The sequence below is a fragment of the Ananas comosus genome, unplaced genomic scaffold (assembly GCF_001540865.1).
Source record: "Ananas comosus cultivar F153 unplaced genomic scaffold, ASM154086v1, whole genome shotgun sequence".
In the NCBI taxonomy this organism is placed as follows: Eukaryota; Viridiplantae; Streptophyta; class Magnoliopsida; order Poales; family Bromeliaceae; genus Ananas; species Ananas comosus.
The window spans coordinates 28071-54248 of record NW_017893374.1 but is presented as its reverse complement, the minus strand read 5'-3'; the positions used below and the strand labels follow the sequence as shown (position 1 = coordinate 54248).

General features: G+C 34.1%; 2 protein-coding genes across 2 annotated transcripts; one reads left to right on the top strand and one right to left on the bottom strand.

Moving 5' to 3' along the window:
* Positions 1-4351: 4351 nt before the first annotated feature.
* On the bottom strand, positions 4352-8279 carry LOC109705815 (uncharacterized N-acetyltransferase ycf52-like). Its single transcript, XM_020226590.1, has 4 exons — positions 7798-8279; positions 6425-6483; positions 6123-6179; positions 4352-5325 (listed from the first exon to the last, which is right to left on the bottom strand). The coding sequence occupies exons 1-4, from the start codon at positions 8251-8253 to the stop codon at positions 5121-5123; spliced, it is 777 nt and encodes a 258-aa protein (XP_020082179.1). The 5' UTR covers positions 8254-8279; the 3' UTR covers positions 4352-5120.
* Positions 8280-21060: 12781 nt separating this feature from the next.
* Positions 21061-26131, top strand: LOC109705813 (cytochrome P450 714D1-like). The gene is made up of 2 exons (XM_020226588.1): positions 21061-21441; positions 25704-26131. Exons 1-2 carry the CDS (start codon positions 21174-21176, stop codon positions 26129-26131), a joined length of 696 nt encoding a protein of 231 aa, XP_020082177.1. The 5' UTR covers positions 21061-21173.
* Positions 26132-26178: the final 47 nt, after the last annotated feature.

Here is a 26178-nt window from a genome sequence, read left to right as displayed (position 1 = left end):
TACTATAATCAAATCATTAGATTATTAAATCTTCAAACATAAAATAAAGCTTTTTTTATCAATCATTATAAATTTTTATACCGAAATAAGTTATTATATGAATAACTGTGAACAACAATAACACAAGCAAACTGCATTTAGATTCCCTAAATCACGCTTCTGAAGTTTCTATTCAATTAACACAATTAATTACACTACAACAATGTCGAGTTATGGAATGACGAAACCGTCTCGAGCTCTTTCGGACATTCGACGCTCTTTTTTGCACGATTTGTGGATCCGAATACATGTAGCTACGTTGCCACCACTCGTGCATTTCAATTGTGCACCTTTTTTTCCCTTCCAATTATTCTTTCTTGTTCCTCCTGTGCCCCTGGACTCTTGATACTACTAATCTTACTCTCCTATTTTTAATCCTATTTTCTCTCTCTTTCTTTCTCTCTCCTCTCTCTGGCTCAGTTGTGCTGTGTTATATAAAGCGTAGGTAATTAAAGTTTAATATTTTATAATATTGAAGTGAGTAGGTAGCTCTCTTTTTCTCTTCGATTACGAAAAAGAACAATAAAGCTCTAACTTCGACAAATAGAGTGCACGTCATTCATTCCAGCGCAAAAGACTAAAGAGATTAATAGACAGAATTTGACGATTCTCAGTCGAAAACTCACGCTCCTATTTTATATTTTAATAATTTTAGATTTTACTATAATAATAGAACAGAAGTTTGAATTCAAGTGTGTCTGAAAATTAGTTATTTTCGTATTTGTACAGATATTTTAGGATTTTATTATAAAAATCAAATAAATGAACAATAGGATATTATTTTTGGATCGAAACACGAGCTAGTTGGGCGGAGAGACTACGCAGGCACTTAGATTGGGGTACCTTCTGCTGTCCCGTAGAGCACTATTGAAAAGTTTAAGGCAGTCAAAGTTTCACGGCGCATAGAGGAGGAGAGAGGAGATGGACGAGAGAGAGAGAACGAGAGAGAGAGATGAGGGGGGGGTGTGGGGCAATAGTGTGTTGTGCCGCACACTACTCTTCTTGAGAAATGTATCTGAACTCTCCGCATGCTCTTCCTCCCCCACCCCTCCCTCGGATCTCCATGTTTGGAGCACTCCCGACCGTTTTTCTGCTAAGATGCTGCAAAAGATTATAGACCTTCTCCCTCTCTCTCTCTCCCCACTCCTCTACCTCTCTCTCTCTCTCTTCTCTGCTCTCTCTCTCTCTTCTCTCTCTCTCTCTCGTCTAACTCTCTCTCTCTATCTTCTCTCCTCGCCTCTTCTCTCTCTCTCTCTCTGAGATGAACAGAGGGTTTATATTTCGGCAACCTGCCACTTGGCGGCTCGCTTCTGCTTCGCTCTTCTTCTTCTCTAGACTCCGTGTAAGCCACTTTAATATTCGATGATAACACAAAGAACAGTTCACTTATCTTCATCATCTCGGTGTGAGTTAAGAGAAGAAGACACTCGAAGAGGAACTTGTGAGTTTAATTATGAGAAAGGATGTGCTCTATATATAATAACTATCTATACGCTATACTATATATCTACTATAATATATATATATTTTTATATATACTATATATCTACTATTTATTCTTTTGTTTTGGGATTGTTCTTGAACCCCCTTACTTATGCAAATTCATGCTAAGTAAAGACATCATGTGGTAGCAAGTTTACATGTTTATTTACATGCCGTTCATATCGTTTTTACTTGTTTACTTACCTATTTTAGCTCTTTTGGGCCTAGTGGTGCTTTTCACTGAAGTCAGTAATTGCCCACTGGGAACTATTAATTAATAGTTCTCACGCCCCCTGTTTTATGGTTTTATTTTAGAGCCTTCGGCACCGGCGGAGGCACGGGATCACGGCAAGGGAGTCGCGTAGCTAGTTAGCGGAGAGCTCGCTTTTGCTCTTAGGTGGTTTACTCTTTCTTTGTTGTAGTAGAGAGAGAGAGATCTTGTACCATGTATAGAGACCACCTATGTACTCCTTTGGCACTTGTTTTAGGACATCTATTGTACTACTTTACGGTTTTATTAGTTGTTGTTGGATCTTTTATTCGATTTTCTTGTTATAGATTCTAGTTGTACTATGCTCTGATACTTCTAGCTGTTCTTCTATTATTGCCTTATTTATCGTTTTATTGTAGACGCCTTATATATTTTAGACATATGGCGGGTCTGGGCACGCGCCGGGTAGGCTTCCGCTGGGTTCTGGGGCGTGACAAACGTGGCGTTGAGTGGCACTACCACCTTCTATTGTTGGGGTGCATGATGTGTTCCATGTATCAATGTTGCAAAAGTATGTTCAGGATGTGATATACTAGACCTTAGTAAATAGGCAAGGTTGCAGTATGAATTTTTTAATCAAATTTTTTTATATAGTACTTGACTGAGTTAGAGACGTTTTGGAGTGAAATAGATGTAAAAACGGTCTCAAAAACTCAATATTTAATTTGTGAAAGACAAAAGTCAAAATATTTGATGTTTGAGGGACTGATTGGCATTTTTGCTATTATTATCGACGTAGGCTATTATTATCCACGTAGGCACCTAAGGCTTCATACTTATCCACTTTATTCCTTCATCTTGAAGAATTAGGATAGACAGATGGAGTTTGAGCTCGAAGAAAAACAATGAGAAAGCTTAGTTTTGTTTTAGCGAGCGAGCGAGTCAAGCACACGCACGTGTATTTTTTGGTGTTTCGACGTCGCGGTCAGTATCACAATATTATTATTTCTCGTTTAGACTCTTTTGATAATTATTTTTCATAGAAATTGAGAGTTAGAAACTATTTTTTTTATAAGTTTTAAGAGCGGATTTTGCATAATTTTGACGAGGGAGTTTCAAGTTATTTTAGAGTATTGTGGCTGCTATCCCGTCTACCGTTCATTTCCTTGGACTTGCATTATAGTTCGGTTCCATATTGTCAAAATTGGTGGACTAATTTCTATATTCATAGTTATATTATTTAGTCTGTGAGATGAACTATCGACATAGTTGAGATAATAGTGATATTTTGACACCCATCAGTAGAGTAAATTGAGACATATATATATATATATATATATATATATATATATATATATATATATATATATATATATATATATATATATATATGGTATTACTATTAAAATATTTTGACAGATACAACATTGTGCTCTATTACTGAGAAAGTTAACGCACTTTTTACATTCTTCCAAATATTCATTCATAAGCCCGTAAATAGGACCAAATCTTGCACTCCACTTATCCTCGGATTTAAAATTTTTTTGTGGGTCTTTAGTATTAAAACTAAGTAACAAGAGTAGCGAGAGAATAATAGTCTCTAGGATGAATTGTGTGTAAATTTTACCACTATAAATATTTGTATATGTAGCATTGCGCGTGCTAGCATAATGACATGATGAGACATAATTAGCTGATGATGGTAGAGTTTATAAGGTTATCCTCTTTGAATGCACGACTTTTGTCGCAGCTCATTTTTTTCCACAGTGGTTGTGGAATGGTGAGCGTTGGGGACGTGAATTTCAGAATGGTTGGTTGAAGGTTTTCTGCGTAGCCGAGGCCGCGCTGCCGACGATGTTCCTTGGGAATGTTTGGTTGCCTGCTGTGAGCCGACCGCCGGCGGTGGAACTCGCTATCACCTCCCCGCTTTCTACGGTTCGGCGCAGCCTTCAGCGACCTTTTTTTTATTTATATGGATAATGCTGTTATATATTATTAATGTGTTACTACATATGCCTGATATAAAAATTTTAGGACAAATTTTAATATATCTCTTTATCTTTAGTTCTAATCTTACTTCTCTTGGCTGTATATATAAAGTGATGTTTTACTTTATTACTTTGCTGTATTGTGGCTGCAAAAAATATCACATTGCTATCCAGTTTAACAATAAATTTTTATTGTAAAATAAAAATAAAACTATAGAATAGTTAAATATTATTTTTAATCACGAAATAATTAAGTAAAAATGAGCTAAATCATGACGGCTCAAATTAAAGTTTGTACAAAATTTTAATTAGTTTATGTTCCATCTTGTATTTAAGTGGATAGTTAAATTAGTAAGAATTAGAAGTGTGATTAATGGCTGCACCACACAAGATACATCCAAACTAATCCTATTATGCCATATAGAATGATAAAAAGTCAAACAGAAAATAATATAATATTTATTCGCATATTAAATAACAGTGATGGAAAAGACTTTTGCCCTTGAATTGGCCCTTTCATTTTCGAGGGTGAAAAATATTAATGACAATTGGGCAATCACGTGTTAGGGTAGTTACAAGAATATACCCAATTTTGTGCTTTCAAAGGATAAGCGAAGCCAAATAGCAATCATACAAAATAAAAGAGGCGAATTTATGTGGTTTACTTATGCCTGCATCAACATAAAACGACAAGGAAAAAAAAAAATTGTAAAGACAACTTCCACTGTAAAATGAAAGCGAAAGAAAGTTATCAGCTCTCAACAAAACTAATTTAAAGAAACTTGAGATTCCACCTTGCCAGAAGAAGGGAAACACGAGTTTAGGATTCTGTTCAATTTTCATGCTTCCCTTCTAAGCACGCCATACTTTAGCTCTCAAGAAATATGAACCCAAAGAAAGTATGTTCTAATAGCTAGACAACTGGAAAGATCAAATATCGGATACAACAAACCAAGGTTCATGCAGTGGCATGGAGTCGTGCCGAAACCTTGTCGGCACGATATGGCACGGTGTGTGCTGGTAAAAAAACATACATGTGTGCTGACACATAATAGCATAAAATACTTTTTTTTTTACTAACAAAATATTCTAATTATTTATTATATATTTTTATCAAATTTTTTTAACTTTATTGAAAAAATTACTTATTAATTTAAAGAAAGAAGAGTTTTAAATTATGTAATCGACACGGGGCTGTATCATGTTGATATTTTGTTGACACGATACGGCCTGGTAGATACGGCCCGTGCCGATAGGCACTAAATCCTTGTGACAAACTTTGAAAGCGCAACTTACAAGTGAGACTTAATACTTGTTCATCAAATTAAAATAGAGGGAAAAGAACAAGCCCTTTTGGTTGAAAAGAAAAAGGAAAATACTTAATGTAAATTCCCACCTCACTAAACTGTTTTTGGTTCATTTATATGAACTTTAATCTTCTTAGATGCGTGTAGTTGTCGACAAAGTGGCGGAACCAATAACAGCAATCTACCAGCGGGTCTCACTGTCATATTGTCTTGAGAGAACTTGGGGGCGGTTCGAGTGTACATCATTGTTGTAGACCCCAAAGAGTCCTCCCCGAAACCGCATGCCTTGAAGAACAACCTAGAAGCATCACAATTTATTAGAGTTTTTAAGGTGCAAAAATAAATATAAATTGCAGGCTAATGTTGTACAAAACAAGGACAAAGTGGAAGCGTATCATATTATCATATCTGAAGCCAGGTTTTATGGAGTACGTCTGCAAATACCAACTTTGCAGTGGTATTTCCATAATGTCGCATATTTGGTATATATGCAAAAAAAAAACGTAAATTTTAGCTGCACATAAGCATGCAATTGTTTCTAGTTGTTACATTTACCCGAAATACCAATTTCAGCTTGAAACTATTGAAACACCAAAATAAGGACATGATATAACAAAATACCATACGGCAACATAGTACTTGCTTAGTTAATCTCTCATATGATTTAATTTCTAGAAAATAAACCAAATCTATGGATCTCAAGACAGAAGTTACCAAACTCGAAGTTTATTAGGGCAGACCAACAGCAGCATTTAGTTCATCATTTCACAATTTATGATTTAACACAATTTATCCTTTCACAGCTTACCAGCAGCAAAGGAACATCATAATGGATACACAACAATCATACTTACATCCTTAAATATTGATGTGTTATTAGATTTACTGCTAGAAGTGCATGAATATGAATTAAAACAATTTTCAAGGACACCATTCCGCCCCAAGAAAAGTATATTCAACCACGAAAACTAATTTCCAACAACCCGACCTAACATCCGCACAGGAAGAAAATATATTTCCACTCCCCTAACCAAAGGAGCTTGCTTCTTACGAATAAGCTCACGCGACAAGATATAGTATATAGAAGGGTCATACCTCTCCTTTTCTGTACACAAGGCCGATATGTCATATATGCCTCTGCTAGTGAGTACCCTGGAAAATTGTTTCAAATATAAAAATCACATTCAGGCTAGTCAAGTCAAACCGAAATAATGATTCTCGCAAGTTGAACCTAATGAATGGTTCCAAAAAAAAGCTATCTAACTTTGAATTGGCAGCAAGATATACAGGGATTTTCAATAGCAGAATTATAACAGTTGCAAAAAAACTTTTCCTTTCAGAAGAAAATATAGGTGTGTTTACCAAAAAACGAAAAAAGAGCATACTTTTTTGTATACCTGATAATTCTTTCAACTATTTTTCGACCAATACCGCTCCTTTGTAGTAGTGGATTGACCTGAAAATTACTGAATGAAATTCATATGAATATTTGCACATACATGACACTTTTATAGCAGGAAAGCAACAAAATTACAAAAAAAAAAAGAAAAGAAAAAGAAAAAGAAAACTACATTTCTGCTCCTGTTTTAAGCATTCAAAGGTTTACCGGACAATAGTTACGGATTTCTACAGTCAAATGTATGCATTAACATGCATTCCCAGCTAACAAAATACAGCTGCACCTGTCCAATTAATGAACTTCATAATGCACAAGTACGCATCTCCGAGTTTCAAAATAAATCCATGAAGGTGTGGAAAAACGTTGCATTCTTAAAGCATGTTACTGAAAAAAATCAAGAAACTAAAAAAGAAGAGAAAAGATAGGCACGGAGAAAGTGTCATGAATTTGAAGTTCTGTAACTATCACAAACTTTACTTTCTATCTATAAATAAAATGAAATTTAAACAAATAGAACAGGATTCCGCAAAGATTTATCTTCTTGGCTGTAAGATACATCCAAACTCACTCAAAACTAGATCTCTATATAAATTTACGAATTTAGTAATAGCGCTGACCATGCTCGAAATGTATTTATCTAATAAGTTCTAAGAGCAAGTGATAATTCCTTTTACTTCCAAAATTATGGACAATAGTCTATGTCACCACGACTCAATAGCATGCAATAAAGAATTTAGGATTGGCCGTAATATAACAAAAAGAAAATCTAAAAGAAATCACCAAAATATGTAAAGTAAGCCGAAAATAGCTTCAGCAGCAAAACTTGAAGATATTCCATGAAATCAAAATGAACTGCATACATTGAAGATTTTAAATGTGCTTAGGATTGTACCACGTGGATAGAAATTGCGAAAGGCCACTTGCATCTATCACTGAAAACTAAAGCTACTTACCGATATGCCTGGGCTGATCATCTTTTATTCCTTCTATTTCTAATCTTCTCTGAATCTCATAACACCAGACCCTATTTGGTTATGTGGCTAACAACATGACTTATCCTTTTAAACTGTATCACAAAAACAGGACGAATCGAAGAGCCCACACAATACAATTGGTCAAAGGGTTTACTCTTAATGAACCTTATTTTCAGAAGCACAACACAGCATTCACATTGTACGCACAAAGTTAAAGTAACCGCTTTATCAATTACTCTAATTAGACAATCGAACTACGCAAATTTCAAAACTAACCATCAAACTCCACCCACAGAAACTCCCTAGAAATGATCAATTCCATAAACCCTACTCAAAACTAGCAAAATATCCTCGCGAAAAACAGTATAAATTGGACAGATTCAAAGAAAAACATTACCACCACATCATGAATCGAAGCGGTGAGGCCACCATCCGAAACCGCCCTCCCGAACCCCACCAACCGGTGATCGGACCCCGACACGGGGAGCGCCCTCTCGAAGAGCTCTTCAAATCCTAACCCTAGCCCTGGACCATCGCGCTCGTCGTCCCGGTCTAAGAATTGGGCCCTGCAGAAGACGGAGACGACGACGAAGCTGTGGGCGAGGGCGCGGCGGAGCTTCCGCGCGTCGACGGGCTCGGCGCGGCCGCAGGGGCCGGCGAGGGGGAAGCGGTCGCAGGAGAGGTTGCAGGAGAGGAGGAGGTCGCGGAGCTGGAGGGGGTCGAGGTGGGAGGGGTTCGTGGAGATGGTGATCGGAGGGACTCTTCGTCTAGGGTTTCGAGAGTTCGAGTGAGGGGAGAAGGGGAAGGAGGAGGAGGAGGCGGAGATCGTGGCCATGGAGGCGGAGCTCGCCATGGGCGAAGGAGAGGGAGGTTTTATCTCTGGATTTGTGCGCAATGTGAAATACAAAACGAAGAGAGAAAGGTCCCGGAGCACCACGTCACTTGTGGACGATCTTTCTTCGTTCATTTTAACATGTATTAAATGATGGTCTATACAGAATTTTAGTAAATATCTAATCAATTTAGTTTGATTTTTTGATATGTTTAATAAAAAAAATAAATCTTAGTGTTGAAAAAAAAAATTAGAATTTTAATTATTTTGTTAATTTGGTTTGGCCTGATATTTAGTTTTATTTTTACTTACTCTAACCTCCATCATTTTGAATTAATTTTGAATTTAAAATTATTTCTTATATTTTTTAACTGAATCAAGTCTAAAATATTTAAAATCAATTTGGATTCTAATTGGATATGATCTTAATTCCAATTAATTTTCTAATTTTGGAAACTAAGAATTAAAATAAAGATGAAAGAAAGAGCATACTAGTGCTCACTATAATATAATTTCTTTATTAGTTAATTGAAAATAAAAATTTTCAAAAGCATGGGATCTAGCACGGAGGAGCGTGCACCGGGTGCACGAAGCATTTCTGACGCCACGTGGCTAATCATAATACGTGCTTTCCCGTGCTTGCCTTTTTCACCCCATCCCGCGCACTCCACGTGTACCACGTGGGCCCCAGCTTATCCCCTGTCCCCGCCACAAACTCAACCGCTCGTTCTCCCTCCAACGCCCCCAAATCAAAACCACACAATTCCCTCTCTCCACCACAACACAAACACCTCCCCTTCCCAACCTCAGCGAGAGCAAAAATAATAATAATAATAATAATAATAATAATAATAGTAAAAGAGCAAGCAATCGATGTCGTCCTCAGCCGCCGCGCTCCGCCTATCCTCGCCGCTCCCCTTGGCCTCGTCCTGCGGGCGTCGGCGGCGGAGGGGCCGCGCGGCCGCATTTTCAATACGGTGCGGGATTGGGGACTTGATCGGGGGCGACCTGGTCCGGCCGGACCTGGGGCGGTGGCTCGACGACGTGGAGAAGCACAAGGCGCTGGCGGTGTACTCGCCGCACGAGGGCGGGTACGAGGGCCGGTACCTCAACCGCCTCCGCTACAAGGGCTACCGCTTTCTCGACCTCACCGCCCGCGGCCTCGGCGACCCCGAGTCCACCCTCACCAAGATCCACCCCGTCTGCCCTGTACGTCCATCCGTCGTTCCCCTCCCCTCTCTTATATTTTTTTTCTGCTGTTAGCTACCTTCTGCTTTGCATTTTTAAGTCTTAAAATTTCTACCTCACGATAAATTAAAAAAAATAAGATACTTTTAATGTGAATAGTAAGCCGCAATTCAATTAAGTCCTATAATCTATCACTTATAAACTTATGGATGATGGAACCTTCTAAATAGTATATGATTATAACACTGATATTGTACTATGATTATGACAGGACAGAGCTAATCTAATTATATTTCATATTACTTTTATATCATTATTTATTTTTCATGCAACCATATTGCTGACTGGAAAACTAAAGAGTCATTCCTCACCTTGGAGACAGCCATTAGCAAGTGGATTTTCCCTCTGAGGGGATTACAGGCTTGCGTTTGTGATCAGAGCCCATAGCCTTGTGGTATGGATTATTGAGCAAAGGTTTAGCTTCTCAGTATTTTTTACATTTATGGATAACAAAAATTTAAAGCATTATTAGTGCTACTGGTCGCTTCTCTCGTCTACGCACTTAATTTCTTTAGATAACTTAGCTGAGAAAATGGAATCAACTAGTAATTTGAATTAGATCTCGAATACCAACCACTAAATCCTCTTACTACTTTGTGTTAGGAATGGTCTATGAATATAAATATTATAAATACCGTTTTTTTATAGTTTAAACTGTGTAAAAAAAAATGAATACTTGTTATATTATTTCAGCATGCTATTTTGTAGAAATCTCTGAATTCGAATCTGCATTGGCCTTCTAGTCTTCATTTCATTTCTTCCCATTTTAGGTTTGTCAAAATATCTCGCAACTCAGATATGAGAAAAAAATTATTGAAAAACAGATATCTTTTTTTGTTAATATTTTTTTTTTTATTTTTTTTTTTTTTTTTTTTTTTTTTGTTTTATTTTATTTTCTAAACATCGTTCTAGCTCAAGTTTTAAAGAAAATTGTGTTTTTATCATTTACACGCTTCTCAGTCGGTGATTGTTGTGAGCCTTCTATCAAAGCCGAACTGCAGTTCTTGCGCTTCTTCCGTCCTTCGGACCTAAAGTTAGAGTTATTGCAGAATGCCGGCAACTGGTAATATAACGGGAGCTAAAATTTGAGTTTTTCGCCCACTCAGAAGCAGATGTTTCATTGTATACTTTTTTCTTTTTTTTGGCGATGAATAATATCTTAATGAAAAGATATAATGGATAATTCTGTTAAAAAGATATATTCAAAAAATTACTCCTGCAAAGCCTCTTATATACCCAATGGCCATAAGTATAACTTCTTAGTTTTAGATAAAAAATAGATGAAAATCATAAAGAAGATAAAGTCTCTTCTTTTCTCTCGTTTTTTTTTTTGTCGGAGAAAATTTGTGTGGAAGCCCACTGAAAGAAATAGAGGTCTTTCACCAGGGGAGAACTAAGAAACCAGTGGCTTACAACAATACTATGCGGAAGCTAATTTGCAAATTGATAGATCTTGATCTGGCTTCATGTTCTTTTACTCTCGCTCAAGCAGCTGCAATAAATTTCATGCACAGTTTTAACTAATTTGAAGTGCAAAATCGCGGCGACGCGTTGTTTAGATGATACAGGCAGCATAATTAATTATAGGATCAGAGAAAACACATAAATTAGAAGAGCACTCGAGGCTTTTCAATTTAATATGTGGCCACTGAATTAAATTTCTCTCTTATGCAAACGAATTAGAAGCTCGAAATTTCTTTTGCTAAACTTTCCCCCTATTTTTCTTTTTTAATCTTCATTTGTCGACTTGTTCACTCTTGAATTATCTTTGATGTTTTACTTGTTCTCTAATTTTTTGTAGAATTTGATTTTAATTTTATATTTAGTCCCACATTGAAAATGATACTAAAACTAGATACCATTATTATAGTTAAGGTAAAAAGCACATTAAGTTTCGACAAGCTCGAGCACAGGATAGGTCGGATTATTTAAGAGATATAATAATAAAATCTGAATACTCAGCTCAAAATTTGAAAAATATTTTATTTATTTGAAGAATCAAAAATATTTTTATGATTTAAATAATAATATTTTTTTAAGAATATCCCTGTTTCTTCTGGAGTTTGATTAATTTGCTTGGATTAGTAAGAATGTCTAGAATAGTGAAGAATAAATGTGAAATGATATTTAAAAAATCCTCAAACATTTTGATCTTCTCTAGAGTCACTGATTGAAACTAGTTTAGACGAATATGTTGAATATTAATAATTAAAATTAAAATTTTTAAATTAGTAAAGGTATAAATAAAGCAACAAGCTCCCTTATTTTAATTATCTTTGTGTCTCATGAAGTTTAACACCAGCTTAATTCTTTTTGAGAAAGATAGGATAGTCTGCTACCGCTTTGGTTATTTCATTTAAAAAAACTTATGCTGAAAATTATGAATCAAATTATAATTCGGAATTTCGGACCTTAGATATTCAAGCACCATAGCCCTCTGTTCGCGCTAAGACAATCGTCAGACCCTTAAGTTTCCTCGAACACTTACGCTACTACCGTTTTAAGTTTAACCAAAAGCACAGGAAAAAAAAAATAACCACTTATTAAGGATGATATCTAATATGACTTTTAAAATTTTAAAAATATTTTATTATTTTGAGACAATATAGATATTTTATTGATTTTAAAAATTCTTTCAAAGTATCCTAATTTCTCATTCATGTTTACTAATAGTTGATTTTTTTTATTTTAAAAAAAATGATAATTTTAAAAATAAATTTTAATTTCAATGTACCAAAGTCAGTAAATAAATAAAGGTAAACTTTCAAATCCATCATGGCTAGTTTCTGCACTTTCTCATTTTAGTATTTTTGGTTCTCTTTTTTTTTCGTTAGCGCCTTTCTTAACTTTTCGTAAATCATAAAAAAACCTTCAGATACCTACTTATGATTTTATCGAATATTTACTTTAGTATCATGTGCTTTATTCAAATTTCCTTTACTCATACGATGATTTTAACCTTTGTCACCGATTTAATGAAAAAAATTAATAGAGGAACAACGAAAAGAGAAAATAAGATTAACGAGATATAAAAGTGATATATTTTAAATTATAAAAATACTAAAATAAAAAAATACGAACACACATGAATTGATATCTTGAATTTTCCCATAGAATAAAAGCCTCAAAACTAAAAATACAATCCTTAATAAATAGCGGTAATCTTCAAATACGTATCCCTATAGTTGCACATTTTCTACTTTAGCTATTATGTGGTTTTAAAGTGTATCATTTTATTAATAATATTGGTTTTTTTTTTTTTTTTTTCGGTGGGCTCCTCCATTAACATTTCCGTTAATATTATATTTAAAAAACGTCAAATACCCACCATAGGTTATCGAATATTATATTTTAGTATCTTTAGTGTAACTTTGTCGTTGATTTAACAAAAAAAATAATAAAAATAATAAATAAAAAAATTACAAAATATTAAATCTATATATTTTAAATTATATGATATTAAAATGAGAAAGTATGAAACCACTGGAGCAGGTATTTTGGAAGTTTCTAATTTAAGCTTCTCCGACTAAAAAGATACTTCCCTTCCCAACCAGAAAAAAATGACAAAAACAGAAAAGCTAACAACTTACAAAGAGGCAGACAGTGAGAGAAGAGATGAAGTGAAAACAAACAGCATCGCCTGTGCCTTTACTCATCTTTCCATGCCGCGGGAGCCGCAAAGAGATTCGCTCCTGTCTTCCCTTCCCCCCGTAACTCTCACCTCCCCGCATCATGGAATGGTGGGCGCTCACTCCTCTCTTCCTCTCTCACCACCTCTTGATTCTCACTCCTCCCCTGCTTCTGCTACATCTTTGGATTAACCCGAGAGAGTAAGTGAAGGACTGAGCGAGCAAGGGATGAGGCCCGTCCCTTCTTTTGTTACGGAACATACCGGAGAGATTAGAGGATCCAAACAAGAGTGAATCACTCTCCAGAAGAAGCCGAGTCACGCCTTGGGCCACCTACTATGTCCCACTCTGTTCCCTTACTTCATTACTGGAGAAAAACTTATATGTATCTCTCTAAGCTTTTTGGCGTTTATCCATTACATTTTTGCTAGTTGTCTCTTCCGGTTTCACACTTGATAGTCACATTATTCGAAAGATCGACCTAGCTAGAAAAACAGATCAGAATATATATTAACAAATCCGCCATATGCCATTTATGCTTATCGTCTCTTGTGTCTCTTCGTCAAGTACATGTGGCATGATTCATTTGATTATACCGCTGTGCACGTGAGCTGAGGCCAGTCCTAACTGCACCCAACGAGATGTAGCGAATCCATGACCTCTGGAACTCGGGGGGGATAAATGCTCTAATACTTATATAATCGAAAAGCATGAATCTTATAGCTACTAACAGCCGCGAATTAGTCTTAATAGGTTTCCTTTTACTTCTTACATCCAAGTCTTCAATTTCAGTGTAGTAGATTTGGTCGGATAATAGCCTCTTTTGGGCATTTAGCATATACACCTCCGATCGTTGTACTGAGATTTGTATGGCGTTGGAACAAACAGGACCTGTGTATATGCTTATTCAACTGGTGGCCTACAAATACTAATGTAACCGCCCGACTTGGTGTGAAGGAGCATGCGAACTGCAAGTCGTTAGATCTTGGTAAGCCTTCTACTTACAGAAGGAACGCTAAAGCTCTTTCGGCCCGAGGCGATTTGGCGCGACGGCGACTTATGGCTCACAACAGGAAAGTTATAGCTCGGAGTTCTCATGGAGAAAGTGAAGGTATATTAAGATGAGTAATTTGAAGTCGCAACATAGAGATCATGGATCTGTGATCCTTGATTGTTCACTGTTGGACTTCTTTTTCGCATCTGGCTTCCGAGGTGTGACTTCTATGGTTGATCTTGTATATTTCTTCATCGTATCTGGTTTATATTTTGCAAGTAAAACCATCTCCCTAGGCATCAAAAATAGTATGATCCACTCTCAACAGTGTATCGAAGCTGGCTATTATGCCATTTGTCCAGTATATTTAGGCTCATTCATTGTTGGAACAAAACATTGTCGATCCATGGAATTTATCGGAACGAACTAAGAAAGAAGTTATGTACTATCTACTAACTTCATGTGGACATATGCACCAGCGGAATGGTGGACTTAATGTGGAGGCCCGGCTAAGCCTTTGCTAGATCTGAAGATGCTTCGAGGGTGAGTACGGAGTAAGAATTAGAGTTGATGAGTATCTGAGAAAACTTTTCAGGCTATCTGTATTCAAGGCTTGTTTTGGGAGTAGTTTTGCCTACAGTAAAAAATATTCTCGAAATTCGGCTTCAAGATTGGCAATGGCAAAGCCGACGTTTACTTAATCGTATCCTGGTGCCCGGTTATGTCGTAGACATTCATTCTTTTAGTCTCTAAGATTGTTAGGAAGTCCAATCAGACAGTTAATACTAAGAAACTTATTAAACTTGTAATAAACAAACTATCCACACTACCTAATAGCAATAATGCATAGTTAGGTCCATTTCTAACCACTATTAAAAGTAAAATAGTTCGGCCTTCTAAGCTCTATTTGAAATAGATTTAGAACATTTTAATTAGTAGCTATTCATTAAGATAATGCATCTGAAAACTCACACTATTAACTGACACGGCCCTATAATTCTTCTATTGAAAACACATGAGCCGAAGAAGTCAGCTTTACCTTCTCTTGTTATTTTTCTCTATTATCTAATTGGTATTGTTATTTGCTCATTTCTTTTCTTTGCTTTCTTTGTAATAACTTAATCGCGAATTATCTTTTCTTGGTTACATGATTTTCTTATATACCATGTTGCTTTGAGGAATCCGCTTGGCTTAATTAAATTCATTTATTTATACTTCCTTAACGTTCGCCTGAAGAAATACAAAACAAGAAGAAAATTATATATATTATAATATATATAGAGTGAGCTTAGATTACTATCGTAGCTAAACGAGCCGTTTTACTACGATTTTTTTAATATAGCAGCTTCCAAATTGACATCGGCTTCGTGTAATATCGATCTAAACATTAACTACCTAGAAATCAATTCACGCACGTTTCGATATTGTTCTTTTATCCATCATATGAATAGAAAATGAATGGCCTGAAAATGATACTCTTAAAAATATGATGATAGGAGTTTCTAATCTAAGATCAGAGTATAGATCTTGTTTTAAATAGTTTAAAGAATTCTTCTAAACAAAAATTCAATTGATTTGATATCTTTACGCCCGTAAAGAGAAAACGTCTCTTATCGACCATTAAAATGGAAATTTTGAAAACCCTTTGACATTAGGACAAATGATGTCACAAGATTTGAAATGATTTTCTAAACACTGTCAAGTGTTAAGATCATATTTCAACGTAGCCCGATCGTCAATTTGGAATTCTATCACGAAAACAAATCGGGTAAATCAACACAGCCGTTTACTACGATAGTACTTCTAGCCAACTCTATATTATAGTATATATATATAGGATGCCAATATGTCTCATTATATATTAAGGAACTACAATGTTGTACTAGATATCAACAACAGCAGGTAAACGACGGATATGGGTTAATAGAGAAATCGTTTACTCATTTGACTCGCCGAATTGAGCACCAAGAGAGAAGTCCATCCTCATCCAAGTAAAATGATTTTTACAAGCCATAGTCGAGCGTGCTAGCGCAGGGCTGTGGTTATATAGTCGACAATCTGCAGAGAATAATCTACTGTTCGGGCATGAACGACGCGGTCAGCGCACATAGTGTTTGAGCTTCTCGCGCACCAGAATGGCCAAACGCCGCTCGAGCCTTAGGTTAGAGAGCGTGCCAGGGAAATCACTGGATTTCGACATGCTCAGGAGGTGAGAACGGTAATGATCATCTGAACATCTTCACTTTTATCACGTTGCATGTGATGATTCGCTTTTCGTCCACCATGTGATATTCGCATTCTTTCAATGTATATAGATGAAATTCCGATCGCACCCCCCCTTACTCTTCACATTTGAGTTCGTAAAAGATATATTATCGTTTTCTCCTCAATCAGACCTAGAGTAGAGTACCTTCATATGACATCAAAGATGATCTTTGAGAAACAGTTGAGGAATGCTACGAACATTTTCATCATTAAAGTCTCTGGCCTTTATAATTCATGCAATCTTATTACCCTTGTATTTATTTCCTCCTGTCAATTGAACAGAAATATATCATCCATGTAATGTCATCTAACGATACGCGAGATGGTATCTTGAAGATCATTCTGCATTTCCTTCTTTTTCAGTTGACTTATGGTGATTCAAGGAGACCGCCTTCGCCTCATCTCCGCTTCTTCGTGAACCCTCTGCGAAACTGCTAAGAGACATAAGCTCGACATCCACATTCCGAAAGGCGTCAATGTGAAGATCCTGATCGCAATTGCGCACCGTGACGGAGAGTTATGGGGTCCGAACACCGACGAGTTCAACCCCGAGAGGTTCGCAAACGGCATTGCAGGGGCTTGTAAGCCTCCTCACATGTACATGCCCTTCGGTCTCGGGATTCGGACTTGCGCGGGTCAGAACTTGGCCATGATAGAGTTGAAAATTGTCCTCTCACTTCTTTTATCCAAATTTGTTTTCGCGCTCTCGCCGAGCTATGTCCATTCACCTGCATTTAGATTAACAGTTGAGCCAGGGTTTGGTGTACCACTTATAGTGAAGAGGCTGTGAATTGTTACAATATATATACATGGAGTTTTAACTTACTTTGTATTTCAATTTATTGCTTAAAATAATAATTAAGTTTGTTTCTCCTGGCATTTAATTTGTTTCCTTCTTATTACTGTTTTTGTTCTTTCTCCTTTTCTTCTATCTAATGATGTGTCATTGCAATTTTCTCCTTAGTATAAGGAAATATTTCTCTGTGGCCCTGTTTGAATATCGGAATTCCATATAAAGATATTTTAATATGACAGTGAATATGAAGTTGGATTTTTTTTGCATCTTCGAATGTTTTGCTATTCATGATTTGAAATCTGAATATAATATTTTAGTTTAAATATTTAATCGCGCCTATTAACAATCAAATTTATATCTATGCATGAATTCTCATGTCTAAATCTTACATGGATATATTCTCTTAATTTGAGGGAGGTGGGATCTTAAGCCTTTTCTTTTCTTCTCTAAAAAAAATACATTTATTCTATTTTTTCAAATAGCTCTTCACTTTTCATTGCATTTACTTGCATTTTTTTTTTTTTCTGGTGGCCCTTGGCCTACTATTCATAAGAAGATGTGTAATATTTGTAATTAAATTTGTAATATAGATATGCTAAGGAGGTGCTTCCTCCTCCTCTAATGGCCTTCAAGGACGAGAAGTATCAGCTAGCATATAGAGTTGCCGAGAAGAAGTTGACAACGGTGTAGTACCTCACGAAATTGTCGGTGTCGTCGGAGAATGCCCTAAACGAGGGCGCGAAGAGGTCTATGTAACAATTTTCATCTCTTATAGTTCTTTTTGTCTTCGTTGAATTGTAATTCTATCCTAAAAAGTTTAATATATTTTTTATATTATTAAATTCAATCAAATACGATTGTATCCTTCTGTTTCTGTTTTACGTTCTATATTTGTTAATTTATTTATGCATCCCAACAAGACCTGCACCTCCAATTGTGACAAAAACGTATTATTAGGACTTAAATTATAAGATTATAAGAAGGGTACAAACGAGGCTCGAATCTTTGACCTCAACAACCATGTTGGTAAGGAAAATCAAATTTTAATTTAAGTTTTAATTAAGCCTAACTAGGTCCAATCTCCATTATTTTTTCAATTTTATATCTTTATTCTCGTCCATAAACAAAAACAAGTTAATTTATTATAGCGTCGTTGAGAGGGATACATCACAAGTAATCAATTCATCCGGGAATAAGTAAACTTTACTGATTCTTTTTTTATTTTTTTTTTTCAATCTATTTTAAACGTGTTTAGTGTCTCTATTTCCGGACCATGCATGCATGTTATAGATTTATTTAATTAAAGAAACGAAACAATCATTAACATTAAAAATATAAGTAATTAAGCAGTATTGTGTAGTGGAGAATTAATTCTCCACCTAAAAAATGGCCAATTAATTTGTATTTATTTTCATTTTGTGGTCCATTTGCTTTTTTTTAGAAAAAAATTAAACTTTTTAGGATGGTCCAGCAAAACAAAGTGATCCGCCGACCTCGCTAAAGCAAAATACTCCCTGCACTCGGTGCATCCGTACAAATTGTGCACCATTTGAAAAAGTCTTTTTTTGTGGCAAAAATATTATGTAAAAAAAATAGTATTTGTAAATCATATATTATCATCTATCATCAGAAGTATAAGTAAAATATATATTTTTTGCTTTATTTTTCCATTGAAATTGTTTAACGTACTCTGCTTAATTTGGCCTTTATGTGCTCATTAATCCACTAAGTTTGCTTTTTTCCTTTATAAAAGTAACAAATAAAGAAATTTGAATTGATACATTGCAAATGCGGGACACGATCAATTAAAACTGAAATGAAGAATGTTCATAATTAAGTTTTTTAATTGCACCATTGGTCCCTTTTTATTTTGTACCTCTTAATGTTTTAATTAGGCCTTTAATATATATTTATTGTTCAATAAAAGTAACCATATATACCATCATGAAGCTAAGTTTGTCTCATCAACATCAAATTTGTCTTGAGGAGCTTCTCAAATTCCCATGAAAGTAAGGGTTAAGTTAATTAAAATAACTCATAAAAAAATAAAAAAAAATAAATGTGAAACAAAGAGCACATATGAAAAACATAGATAAAAATTCTGTAAATACAGTTGTTAAGAAGTATTGTATGAAAAAAATACATACTATTTTGAATTATATTATAAAAAAAATTAACAAGATGTCAAAAATAATTACAAAAAAATCAATAATTATGATTCATAAAAAATAATAACCAAAACATTTTGTCATTTTACTAACAAATATTATCTAGAATCAACATTAATAAATAATTAATAACAGGCCATTAATGTATTACTTAGGTGTTTATATATATATATATATATATATGCTATAACAACTTAATAATAATTACACTAACAACCTTTATATAACTATTATTCATAAATAAAAGGAACAAATTAATTTTCAATCACAAAATAGTAAAATATAAATATAATTTATGCATGCACCTACAACTCGATCAATTAAGAAATTATATAGGAAGTGGCTACATGAGCACCTAACGTTAGATAGTTTCTTTTCTTTTTATTTGGGATTCAAATTTATAACATTGGAAACTTTATTGTTGATGCCACGTGCATGAAAACAAAGGTATAAACTTTATTCATTTATTAAATTAAATGAAGTTGCGATAATTAATTAACTAAAGTAGGATAAACTACACAGGGATTATTATTCTTTTCGTAAAATGGTTTTAATGGATCTCACTAACATTAATATGGATTCACCGCCGCTTAAAAAGTTTATGAATGTAAAATAAAAAATTAAAAATAAAATTAAAAAATCAGATAATTAAAGTTGAGAGATAAATGGTATCACAATGAAACGGCACTTGATCGTGGTGTGGGAGGTTTATGAGTTGGAGTCTTAATTGGAATTATTCTGAATAGGATTATAAAATTTCATGCTCCAAGTTCTTAAAAAATAATAATAATAATAATAATTACGAGATGGTGGTGCACCAGGTGTACGCAATATTTTGATTGCGATGACTTTTGTGTTGTTCGTCCACGTCATTTCTTGGATAACTGTGCGCACTCCATGCTAGAAATTATTGCATGGACCCGTTTCACCATGCACCACTTCTCCAAAACTCGCGTTATAGAAGCCTCAAAATCAGAGTTTAAATTGTTGAATCGGTTCTACGAGATTCAAAATGTGTAGCATATTTTGAACAGTTATTATTATTTTTTTTAATTCATTGAGTCGAATATTTATTGCGGTGCATGAGTTATTCAGATACTCGGTGCATGGAATAATTTCTCTTTCTTACATATAGTTATATATATATCCAACGTTCCTGTCCCTTCTACTACTACACGCTAAACAATACGAAATAGCTAAGGCCTTTGACTTTTTAGTGTGTATGCATGCGTAGGACTTATGTACTATCAGGTGTATGGAAATTTTCGTGTTTCTAAATTATTTTTTATAATAAAATTTTTAAATTGACGGTCGATTTTGTTAAACTTGATTTAGCATATTTAAAATATTTAAAAAATAAATTTTGTAGTTTTTTGATATCGTTCATCTAGTGATCAAAATGACTCAAAGTCGACGATTGAAAATAAAAATCTTACAAAAAGTTATGATATAGTATTAAAATTTTCGATCAGAAATATTAATCTTGCAGTAGATATAGTATAAAAATTTTCTATAAAAAATTTCATCCGATTTGAATTCTTTTACACCATTAAACTTGTAAAACGGCACATATCAGCTAAAAAAATATTGATTTTGAATCCATTTAATCACTTGTGAAAAATAGCAAAATTTTTTTTTAGATATTTTAAATATATTGGATCAAGTCTAATGGAATCGATCATTGATTTAGAAGTTTAATCATTGAAAACAGTTTAGGAGCATCGAGACCTCCTCGCTTCTAATAGCACACAAGTCCTACTCATGTAACTATATATATATATATATAAAGCGGCAACAGTGAAGAGAAAAATGAAGGTGAAAAAAAGAAAGGAGTAGGCATTATGATGCTCTCTTTGGCCATCGTAGGGTTTTGCACTTCGGTTCTATTTTGTTACATAATTGCATGGTTGAAAACTAAGAGGATCAGAGAGGCTTTTAGGGAGCAAGGGATCGAGGGGCCGCCGCCGTCGTTCGTCTCCGGTAATCTACGGGAGATGACAAGGAGGAGCCCGTGGCCGGCGACGGCGGCGACGGTGGCGAAGGGGCGAGGTTTTGTCGACTATTCGCAAGCTCTCTTTCCTTATTTCACTCAATGGAGCAAAGATTATGGTATGCAATTGTAGTTCTTTGTTTAATTCCATGCGTGCAATATATATATATATGAATTTGTCATTTATAAATCTTCTTTTACGTATAGCTTTTGTTGTGGTAACAATCATGGTGTGATGGAAAACGGATGCTATATATACAATATCATTTGATTAATCGAATTTTAACAATAGGGTCCGTTAAAATTACAATTTTTTTTTTTTTAGAGAGAGAAAGGTAGTATGCTACTCGCAGCTTCGTTTATATTTTTAAGAAATAACTTAGCTAGAAATTAATATGAATAACTAAATTTTAAATTTGAGACATCAGATACTAACTATCAAATTTTTTGTCATTTGCTCTATGAACAGTCGGTGTTAAAAATTGTGAGTTCAAATGGAGAAAGTATTAAATTTAAATTTATAGTAACACACTCTTTGATAGTTCAAGGGAAAAAAAGATAATGAAAAGAAGTAATTTATTAATTAATTTCAACTAGATTTATCCTATAGTCAAATTATATATAGAGAGAGAAGCTAAAATATTTTTTATAGTAAAGAAATAATATTTGCTATCAATTTTTTATCATTAGACGCCTGGAGTTTAGTGGGAGTTAGTAGAAAAGTTGATAATAAATACTTTTCATATACTTTTAGTAGTATAATATCTCAATATATATATATATATATATATAATATATATATATATTATATATATATATACTATAGTGTAGAGCTACTATTTATTGGACAGTAATAGAGAATTTGATGTTTCAATTTTTTGACCTTTAGATCAAGAATTGACGATACGGGTGCCTGCCCAACGGTTTAGTATATTTTAGGTTTGACTGGTCGTACACAGGTAATAATATTAATTACGAAGATTATAAATAATGCTAAAGGTTGATTAACCCAAAAGTCAGAAAACAGATTGCTCTATTACTCAATAGTATAGATAAGGCTATTTTATATATATTATAATATAAATCTATTCCGAGTATATAATTATTAATCGACCATCCCTAGCATTGACAGGAAAGGTTTTGATGGTTAGTGCCTAAAGTCCTCTAAGTTCGAATCTTACTTGTTTTACACTTACAACTAAATTCACTTCTGAAAACAAATGATCAAAGAAAATAGTACGCTATCTTTACTTTAAATTTTATCTACAATGTTCATAGTAAATAAAAGATTAAATAAAATAATGAATAAGAAGTTTAATCGGCCGGCAACATTGTCAACATCTTCGGATATTTTAGGAATTTGTAATGGGGAAGCTTCCTACCAAATAAGAAGTCTTTGAATGAGGTGATTGAATAATTAAATAACTATGCCACCTACCAAGTATAATAAGAACACTTCCTAACTAATTTGATGCAAATTTTCTGCGAACTCAAGCAAATTATTGTGACAATTTCAATAAATTATTATAAATAGAAGAGAAGTTGAAATTGACCAATAAGGTGCATATATATCTTTCTATTTCACTACATGAGTAACATTTGGTGTTAGTTACACATATGTTGTATACAACAACAATGCTTTATTAGAATTATTCTTTTATAATCTATGTAATTAATTAAATCAGCACATGCTGTAGCCACAGAGTAAGTCCCTGCCTATTTTAACACAGTTTCCAATGATTAAAAAAATAAATAACTTGCCATACATAATATATATATAGCTTCAAAAATAAAATGATTAGAGCGTTCATTAAAAAAGAAAGAAACGGAATGTGGTTAATTAATAGATACTCCATCCAATTAAATGACAAAGTAACGTTTCTCAGCAGTTAACTTATAGCTTTTATATATATATATATATATATAACGGGTGAAAATAGTTAAAGAGTTAAATCTAATGGCAGAAAACCCGATAGCACCCAACGCTCGGTGCTATCGATAGTATCATAGCCAAACTCTATATATAGAATTAAGTTGGAATACTATCAATAGCACAGAGTTGTTGGTGCTAATAGATTTTCGGCTCTTGGATGAAGAAATGTACTATTAGGAGCTTAAGGTTAAGTAAATTATTTGTTTAATAGTATAATCTAACGGGTGAAAATAGTTAACGAGTTAAATCTAAAGACGGAAAATTCGATAGTACCAAACACTTAGTGCTATCGATAGTATCCAGCCAGGTTCTCTCTATCTCTCCATATATGTATATATATATATATATATATATATATATATATATAGTCCGGCTGTGATATTATAGATAGTATTTCAACATATTTTATTCAATGGATTTGGTGAATAAAGTTAACTTAAAAATAATTTTAAGACACTGATCATTTTTATGTTCATGCAAGTGAGCGTTAAGATTCTAAATATATTTTTTTGATCACTTAATATTGCATCATAGTACTCTTTCTTTTTTATTTTTATTTTTTTTCTTTTGTTGGTCGAGAAGGGTTGGATGGAACTGTGGAATTATCAATATACAATAATGTTTTCTTATAAATGCACATTAATATTGCACACAAACTATAATGCATATATGTACGCAATAATACACCTTTTTAATAATTAATGTACAGTAATATTACTACTATATAAATTTATCAAGATATTAACAGTGCATAAAGATTATCTACATACGTACGCAACCAATAATAGAAGTACATAAACACATATAGTCAATTGTAACACTATTGTGAGTGTACGCACGTACTTTATTTAGATTCCTTGTTGAAATGGTTTTATCTGTACCATTTATTGATGGGATTCGATAGTTTCAATGCAGCAAATTCTAAATTAATTTGCCTAAAAATATTCGAACGGTTGTGGGAAAAGTTGATAGTACACACTTAATTATTTGGACAGGTAACTACCAAAAGAAAAATAATCAAAATTGATGGTGACAATTAATCAAATGGTCGGTGAGATAACCCGCAAATAATCAAATGGTCGGCATGTTATATCTATGATCTTGTTCATATAATTTACAATATTCTATACTTATAGTCAAGTTTTATTCATAATTAAGCATTTTATTTGGCATATCTTTTTGATTTAATTAGCTAGTTCTTATTTAGATGTCGAAATAAGTTATTCAATAATATGATAGCTTATTCGGTATGAAAAATTGTTTCGCATGATAAGCTGTAAGGAGTTTAATTTTTGACCCCTTGAAGGAGTATTTTTAACATTCATTATTTGGTAAAATATAAGGTATTTTTTTATTCCAAAGAATTGACGATATAGAAGGCCAAATCTGGAATTCTAATTTATATTTTTTTTTTATCACACTTTTGTACTAAATGCTATGAGGTTCTTTAGTAAATCAAAAAGATATTCTAAACAAGATATTCTTGCTCAAGAGACATGTAGGTAGTTGAAGTTCATAATCAAATATATGTTGTCTTGAATAGGATACCATAGGTCTTCGTGTCATTCTTTTCAAAATAAAATGAATCATTATGTAGGTATAATTTGCTATCCAATCAAATTATAGATGCCAACACTTTTTTCAAGGAGCAAAAATGAAACCCCTAGTTTCCAATAATATAAGAAAATCTTCATACCGAATAAGTTATTATTGAATATATCTTATTCCAACATCCAAATAACATTGCAACATTCAAAATCGCTTCATTCTAACCAGCTCCGTCCTTAGGCATAATTCATCTAGACTTTTAAGTTCAATGGTGGAATTTTAAATCTAGAGAATCCTTTAATTCAATAGATGATTTGGTTGACGTGTAAGATTGAAGATCATTAAAGCTTCATAGAAATACATGGTGCATGAAGATATATATATAGGAGAAAGTCCTCTTTGTAGCAGTTACTCCACCTAGGTACAATACCAACAAACAAAAAGTCTCATTTTGTATAAAAGCACAAGAGAAAATTTTTGTTTGACTTTATTGCAATATGAAATTATATTCGAGAGAAAAGTAGCCCACTATCTACTTGATTTATTTTTTTATAAATAACTTATTAACAGCAAATATGAAGTAACTAAGTTTCAAACTTGTGAGCTCACTTGTACTAGAAAGGGTCGGTGCATACATGCATGAAACTATTATGCTGTCCTTGATTAGACTTGAGTGTTGCAAATTAAGGAGAGCTGTCTGGAGTTAGAGGAGCAATAAGTGTAGGTAAAAAATAATTATTCTTCGAAAATTTCGAACAACGATAAGGATTAAAATGAAACACTTTCAAAATTTTATTTACCCATTTACACACATTAACTTTACTATGTTTGAGATTTTTCCATACAACTCAAATCTTGATTTCTTTTTCTTTTTTTTTTTTTCCTTATTGTTACTAACAGGGCCAACATATTTATACTGGATGGAGAGGAGACCTGCATTGTATGTGACAGATCCTGGTCTAATTAAGGACATAAGCTTGTGCGTATCATTGGATCTGGGAAAGCCAAGGCACCATCAGAAGGGGCAAGAGCCCTTGTTTGGTCAGGGTATTTTAAAGTCAAATGGACCGGTTTGGGTCCACCAGAGAAAGAAAATTGCACCAGAGTTTTACATGGATAAAGTGAAAGTGCGTGTGTACTTACTCATTTCTTTGCCTGAGATACAGGGTGGTAATGTGGGTCGTGCCGGGCCAACACAGCCCACATTCACTCATGGCCGGTCGGGACCGGAGGCGACCTGGCACGGCACGAATCCTTATCCACACCGTGCGGTGCCATGTCTGGTCCCGACACGGTTCCTGGCCCAGGCCCGTTTAGGTTGGGCCTAGCCATCCTAGGGCATAGGCCACCAGCTCATAATTTTTTTTTTTTTTTT

Bases quoted from the DNA above. Each gene is read 5' to 3' on its own strand.
- LOC109705815 (XM_020226590.1), bottom strand. From the start codon at position 8,253: ATGGCGAGCTCCGCCTCCATGGCCACGATCTCCGCCTCCTCCTCCTCC. The intron at 6,484-7,797 runs GTAATGTTTTTC...AGTAATTTTCAG, and splicing joins CTTCGATTCATGATGTGGTG to GTCAATCCACTACTACAAAG. The intron at 6,180-6,424 runs GTATACAAAAAA...ACAATTTTCCAG, and splicing joins ATAGTTGAAAGAATTATCAG to GGTACTCACTAGCAGAGGCA.
- LOC109705813 (XM_020226588.1), top strand. From the start codon at position 21,174: ATGATGCTCTCTTTGGCCATCGTAGGGTTTTGCACTTCGGTTCTATTT. The intron at 21,442-25,703 runs GTATGCAATTGT...TGTTACTAACAG, and splicing joins TCAATGGAGCAAAGATTATG to GGCCAACATATTTATACTGG.